A 7801-nucleotide genomic window follows, 5' to 3' on the forward strand; every position below is an offset into this window, starting at 1 on the left:
CAGAATTACTGACAGTAAGTGGGCCAAAATTACTACTAGCATACGTAGATGACATTGATATTGTAGGAAACACAATGTGAAGAAGACTTTTAATAAATTGAAGGTAGAGGTAAAGAAAACTGGTCTAAGGGTAAACGAAGAGAAAACCAAATACATGTGCATCAACAGACAAAAGGGACGAGATAGAATAGGGCAAAATGTTACAATAGACCTATATAACTTTGAAAGAGTGGAGAGTTTTAAATATCTCGGAGCAACAATCACTGCAGATAACGACATCGCGAAAGAGATTAAAGGAAGAATTCAACAGCAAACACATGTACAGGCTTCACAATACTATTAAATCTAAAAGCCTAACACGAACATCAAAAATCAGAATATATAAAACGGTGATTAGACCGGTGCTCATGTATGGGTGTGAGACGTGGACCCTGACCAAAGAAACTGAAAGAAACTTTAGATGTTTAGAATGAGAACAAATGCTGAGGTCAAGCAGATGTATAGAGCGATAGCGATATAGTCCAAGAGATTAAATCCCAACGTCTAAGATGACCATGTCCATAGACTCCCTAATAACCACCTTGCCAAGCTAATATGGGAGGAAGCCCCCACAGGAAAAAGGCCCTTAGGACGTCCACGAATGCGATGGAGAGACAATATATGGTCAGATCTAAGAACAATGGGGCTACCCACTGACCCAACTATTATGCATGACCGTTCAAGATGGAAGCAAGTTGTGCAGTCAGCCAAAACCCACCCCGAGTTGTAGTGCCACGAGAAGAAGAAGAAGATTGTTATTTTCCTCGTATTATCCCTTGTATATGTTGTAGGATCTCGTTCTAAGTTGTTTTGTTCTATTCGATCTATTGTTGAAAATTCCTTATTTATAAACGATAAAGGATAATCATTTTTTAATAAAACAGATGTTAACAAATGTGTTTCCTCTAAGAACGAATTTTCGTTAGAACAAGTAATTTTGGCTTAATATTAATATTGTGATTTGATTTGTAATGTGAATATCTGTTGGTGTGTGTTGATTTTGTATACACCTGAGTCTCATATTCCTTTTCATGGTAAATGTTATTGTCTTTTCTTTATAGTTATTATCATTTAGAAATGTGTCCAACAACTCTGATCCACGAGGCCATATTGAGAATACAATGTATTCAATACATCTTTTACATATCTCCACCATACTGTGGGTTTTAAATTTTGTTTAGAAATATTTGTTTCAAAATATTCCATAAATATATCGACTAATAATAGAGATAAACTAAGAGTAGAGCCCATTCAGAACAATATTTGATTTTCATGTTTCGATTTTCATTTCGGAAAAGATTTCCCGTTCAATATAGTAGAAAATGATGAATACGTTTTAAAATATTGATAAATCAATCAAATCGTCTGATCTAGAAAATTCTTATACACCATTTCATCATACCATTTCACCACATTTCAATATCCTATGACAAAAGCCGTGCCAAAAACAAACTATATATTTAGTGATTACACTGCACAGGGTTTTCCCGAATAATTAAGTCCTGGCAACCGTCCTGCATTAACATGACCAGATGTCAGGTTTTGAAAAAAATCCAATAAAACGCTAGAGCGAAATTCTTTTCTAAGAAAAATAGTTACCAAGCTTTTTGTATGGTAGATTAATTCCATGTGGTTAGTACGTTAATAGAAATAGTTTAGATCTTAAGTTTTATATGTAAATGTTTGTTTCAAGCCCCGAATATTGTTGAAAATGAACAATTTACTCAGAATCATAATAGTGCACAGTTTTCCAACAGGCTAAATTTATATATTGTCATCATATCGTCACCAGTTCAAGGTTGGAACGTTTATAATGCCACTGAAAAACTAATCAGCAAATTCAAAGACAAAACAACGGACAAATTTCATAAACTCTTCGGAACACATGAACAAGACCAAAACGATATACGAGTGATGTGAAGAAACCAAGATGTGAAATCGTAAAACTTCAGACAGTTTTTATTACTTTTCTTGTTTTTATGTTGATAAAAATAACTTTATATGCAGTGCATACATACATGTATAGTACTACCATCTTTCTAAGAGACTCATTCATATTCAGCTCAGCTGGGTGCTTTTGTCCCAGGTGTGAAATTTTATAAACAAGTGATAATTGCATAAAACCGATCTTGTTTATGGAATTTTTCACCTCGGAACAATAGCATCCCGCTAAGCTGAATATTAATGAGTCTCTTGGAAAGACGGTACCACTATACCTACATAAATTAAAAAATAAAGACTCACATAGAATGAGAAAACGAATCAACCCGGCCCTGTGTTGTTTTCACTACCGGCATATCTTCGTTTACTATTAAATAATATTTACATAACCAATTTATAAATAAAGTAACCTTAACAGGCATAAAAATACTCGCTGAGCATTACGAGAACCTTCTCGATATATCTCGATAGCCCTGATAAAAATTTGCAAATAAGTACATTTTGGCATTAACTGTATAACACGTTTTTTGTTTTAATTCGGTAGACAGTCAAAATATTATTCCCGTTCAAGGTCACACCTACTGCGACAAAGAATTAAAAGGGTTATTTTTGTATGAAACGCAATTTCGACGTAAACAAGTCTATCGAATAAAACAGCACATAAATATAGAGTCGTTGATCTATCATATGATTTTCACTTTTACTTTCAATGTTATGTGGGCAACCAGAAATTTGAAGTTGAATATCGTCGCAACAATAAAGTACCAAACGACTGATAACGAAATTAATTATATACATAAAACATATATTTATCTTATCTATGAACAGTTAATTGACGTTATACAGATTAGCAATTAATTTAAATAAACATTTAAAACTCACCGACTCAGACAACATTATCACCCCAGCCATCTTGCCACTACTTACTGCGCACACTCGCGATTGGTTTATTTATATTGTTTATATTATGATTTATTAACTATTTACTCTTTATTTGTTATTACATGTATATAATACCTGACGAAAAAGATTAAGATCTTATTAATTCCGACGTATAATCATCCTACTCCCAATTAAATTGGATTTAAAAATTAACTATGACGCTATACAATAGGCAACCAGTAAATCAAAATAGTGTAAAAATTCTACCTTAGCGAAAGATTGTTTTTAAACTTTTAGTTCACCATGACTAACAAATACAAACCCTGAAAAATCGGATACTGTTGTAGAAAAAAATTACCGATAACATCCAACAAGGAGCTTGGAATAACACACGAACTCTTACCCAAAGAACTACAAGCAACAAATTTTTGAAAAGAACTTGAGCAAAAAAAAAAAAGAAAAATTGGGACAATACTATAAAGTTGATACACTTATTTTGAAGAATATTCCAATTAAAGAGAAATCAAACGTATTTAACAAGAATCCATCCGATGAGATAACACCTGAGAAAAACTTAAACTTAGAAAAAAGTTAATAAGTGTTCTATTATGGTGCATATGCATATATTGTAATGCTACTACGAAAGAAGCATAATAAAAAATTGTTTTATTTGACAGAAATATATTACATCACTTGTTTAAAAATTTACTTACTCTGAACTCCAGCAGTTGTATCAACTGTAAACTAATTGGATTAAACATAGATGTAGTAATAGTAAGTTTATTATAATTATACTACAATAATTATTATTTAATAGAGCTCTGTGTGATTAAATGAACTTTGTTAACTTAAGAGTAGGCAACCAATAAAACAATGTGTATTATCTGATTTTGTAACTATTTTTTAACTTCGTAGATAGTTTTATTATGTATGCATCCTCTTTTTTTGTATTAATAACATCGAGTTAGAATCTAACTCGATGATTAATAATCAATATAGTGAGTGTGTAAAAAAACATCTTGTAACTGTTTTTTCTACTTCTTATATTAGGCCTCTTCTTCACTGATTTTGAGCTTCTATTCATTTCATAGCTGTGGTGTTGATTGTTAACTTTCAGTTATTTTAGTGGTCTCTTGCTATTCTATCTCATTTCAACATCTTATAATAGTTTATAAATAATTAAAAATGGAACAAGATATTCAAAAGAAGGTAATTTATATTACCGTTTTGTTTTGAGCGTGTTATTCAAACTGATAATCGGGAATATCAAACAATATATTATTTCCTGTGGTGAATTTTTCGAATTTTCTGTTCCTTTCAGATGGTTGATTGTTGTGTAATAATAATATTCTGATCATGTCCTGAGTAGCTGTCTTCCTTGATCTTTTTCTCCAGATATTTTTAGTAACTATATATTCAAATATTCATTAATGATTTTGAAAATGATTGATCTTGGGTAAGCCAAGTGTTTGGATAGTAATTTGGTGATGCAGACATTAAATCCACAACAAAGAGTGCAGTTTTACATACAGATTTAGAAATAGGGGAAACAACTTCACAGATAAAAAAAGAGAACAAGAATTCATTTTTACAAAGCAATAGAAGTTGAACAGTGTATATATTGCGACCATGAGTTAGCTCCTCATTTCTCTAATCTCCAAATTGTGTAATTTCACTGACAAAAGATCGCCAACATATAATTTTGTGTGAATGAATTGTTTAAGAAGGCGCCATAGTGTACCACACAAGAAAGAAAGAAGCCAAGAGAACTGACTATATTTTAAAGGTTTTATAAACTTTATTCTCATTTATATTTTATTGGTATTTCACATTTAAATTTATTTGTTTTCACTATCACTGATTATTGTGCTATTTATAACATTTTTCAATTAATGTTGACAATATATTATCTATATACATACTTTAACTAGTTTAGTAATTTACTTTCTACCGCCTTACCCACATTGGCTTTACCACAAGTACCAGTAGTGCTTTACATATCCAGCTACATTTTAAGATATTTTTGCTTATGTATGGGTACAAAGATTTACTAATGTTGAGGTACTTCCTCGCATGTGTAAACAAAAAGAATTACTAAGAATAATCAAAGAGAGGAAAATGCAATACTTGGGTCATGTGTTGAGAGGCAAAAGATACAAATTACTTCAAGTTATACTGGAAGGAAAAGTACAGGGCAAAAGATCAGTAGGAAGACGCCAGAACTCATGGCTGAAAGACCTGAAGAGATGGTTCGACCTCTCATCCACAGATATCTTCCGCGCAGCAGTTTCCAAAACTACAATTGCCATTTGGATCGCCAACCTTCGAAAGGAGACGGCGCCATGAGAAGATGTAAATAAAACAAAAAAATAAAACTTTTGATTAAAATTTATGCAGTTCTTGTATAAAAAAATTTTTAATATACAAATAAACATTATTCATATTCCTCTTTTACCTTTTGTTTCTTCTTTTTCTTCGGCGGACTAAAATCTACAGGTTCCTCTTTAATTTTCCTTTTTTTCGCCTTTTTAGGACTCTCAACATTTTCTTCTAGGTCATTAGAAATATCGAGAACAGGATCTGGTTTTTCTTTTTTGATTTTTGTTTTCCTTACTGGAGGTATAAAGTCATCGGGATTAACGTCAGCTATTGATATGTTGTTGAATATGTCACTGTTGTTTGTTTCGGGTTGCTGTTTCTCTTTTTTTATTTTTTTCTGTGGGGAAATTGAACTAACATTTGGACAAAATTGAGTGGATGTGACATTTGGTAGCATGGTACTATTGATAAGTGATTTCCTGTCCTCTTTTGCTTTTTTATTCTTCTTGGACTTTAAAAGTTTATTAATAGCCTCAGTTAGCTTCTTTTCCACAGCTTCATCAAGCTGTATCTTCTCTTCAAAGTTGGAACCAAATAAGGGATGGCGATTTTTCAATGTATTTGGTAGTTGTACTGAAGTTTTTTCTATAGTTGGTACAGTTGGACCTTTGTTAGCTTTTATGTACTTTTCCATCACTAAATTTGCTTTAAACTGGATCATATGGGATTTTGTACTTAAGGCAAATGTGGGATCCGGTGTTTTTGACATGGTTCGTATAACAAACTTGTCACCCCCTATTGTTACTTTGCTTTTTCCTTCAAAGTTAATGTTGATATTCAAAAGATCCTCAGCATTTACACTTTTAGGGATTCTTAACATGTACACATCACTAGTACTCTTTAACTTAAGTTTTGTTTGGATAGGACTCAATTTTATATTTGGATATAAGTCCTTTAGGAGTTCTTGTGGTGATTTTGCCTGAAAAAAAAAATAAAACAAATGTATTATGTTAGCATATTCACGACGAAATAACTATTTTGTAGTAAATGGTATTAATACAAGTGTAATATAAAGATTCTAAAACAAATCCTTTATTCTAAAATGTGCTTTGGAACTAGGATCTTCAGCCAATTTAAACAAATACTTACTTTTGATGGAGATATTTGAATATTTTGAAGAATTTGCACTTTCTTCTCAATATTTTCAATCACTAAAATGAAAATGTAATATAAATAAAGCAATTTTGTACAGTTTAAATATAATCAACATATTATATAAACTATTATGAATGTACTGATAACCAAAAAATTAGATTTGAAAGAGAGATTAGTACATTTAACATTTTGAATGTTGTATCAGATATTGAATGATTTTGATACTCAATATAATTGAAACAGCATTTGGGGCTTGCACTGAGACATCTGGTGACATAATTGGAACCTTTTACCATTACAAATGCATTATTATTGCTCATCAATGTGGAAAAAATGTAATATTTTCAATTTCTATGCAGATGTTTTTTCTTCTAGATGATAAACATTTTAGGAATCAGTTGTTTTCACAAGTTTACATTTCAGATTTATAATGTTTTCACCATTTTCTTGATTATTTTCCTCTATTTTTAAGACATTATTTGTGATATTCTTATAAGAAATAGTAAAAAGTGAAACAAAGTCTACTTATAATGTTTAAATGACTATGTGATCTTCAAACTTCAAAACAGAGACAACACAAAATCATGAGCAAGTATTTAATAAGCGTTTCATAAGCATTAATAGACTGTTTCTTCATTTAAGAGATATTTTAAAGACCAAAATCATGTTAAAAATAATCAATACTGTACACTTTACTCCATTTTGGGGTACTTTTACTTTTAGACGAAAAATAAAATTATTAAACATTAATTGTAGATACTTACAACTATCATCCTCATTTTGGTAACTTGTGTTAATTCTAGGAGAATTTGGCACCTTTTCACCATTTGTCACATTATTTAAAGGTTCTTCATAGGTGGGGTGACCACCAAATTCCTCTTCATCTTGAACATTATACACATTTGAATTTTCAAATGAATCTAAGGCTTCTGTTTTAATATTTTCGATTGTAAGTGACTCATTTAATTCCTGAGTATCATCTTGTTTTTGAGACTTTTTAGATTTTTTTGGTTTCTTAGTAGATAATACCAAGCGTTTTGTTTCATTCAGTAATGAATCAATCATGGATTGTTTCTCTTCTCCCTGATTTTTTCTGTTCTTTTTCGCTTTTGGTGTAACTTCAGGTTGAATTGTGGTCTCATCTTCTAACTGGATTTCTTTTTTTATTGCAGGTGGTTTAATTGCCATGTTTAGATTTAGGTCTTCCCTTATGGAACTTTTGGATTTTTTCGTTGGCTTCTGTTCATCTTCGCTATCACTTGCAGCCTTGCGTTTGGCCATGATCGGTTTATTCTATTACGCTATTAAGTTCAAAAATCAGTCATTACATTGGTTGAATTTATGTTTATAACTAAATACATCTTACAATACATGTGTTTACATTTTTTTACAATTCCAAGAAACACAAATATAAGAATATAACCTTTTTTTATTAAACGAAAGACGCAACGCAGGAAGCTGAATG

At 31.1% G+C, this 7801-nt stretch overlaps 2 protein-coding genes across 2 annotated transcripts in view; both read right to left on the minus strand.

Annotated features, from left to right (window-relative positions):
• The window catches only part of Lk6 (MAPK interacting serine/threonine Lk6 kinase), a 307705-nt gene extending 304776 nt beyond the window's left edge, over positions 1–2929 (minus strand). The window contains exon 1 of the mRNA XM_072522116.1: positions 2863–2929. Coding sequence (XP_072378217.1) covers positions 2863–2892 — 30 coding nt within the window. The 5' untranslated portion in view covers positions 2893–2929. The remainder of the gene's footprint in view (positions 1–2862) is intronic.
• A 2305-nt stretch (positions 2930–5234) lies between these two features.
• On the minus strand, positions 5235–7801 carry LOC140434091 (uncharacterized). Its single transcript, XM_072522118.1, has 3 exons — positions 7101–7801; positions 6331–6392; positions 5235–6160 (listed from the first exon to the last, which is right to left on the minus strand). Exons 1-3 carry the CDS (start codon positions 7615–7617, stop codon positions 5297–5299), a joined length of 1443 nt encoding a protein of 480 aa, XP_072378219.1. The 5' UTR covers positions 7618–7801; the 3' UTR covers positions 5235–5296.

This window comes from Diabrotica undecimpunctata, chromosome 2 (assembly GCF_040954645.1).
Source record: "Diabrotica undecimpunctata isolate CICGRU chromosome 2, icDiaUnde3, whole genome shotgun sequence".
Classification (NCBI taxonomy): Eukaryota; Metazoa; Arthropoda; class Insecta; order Coleoptera; family Chrysomelidae; genus Diabrotica; species Diabrotica undecimpunctata.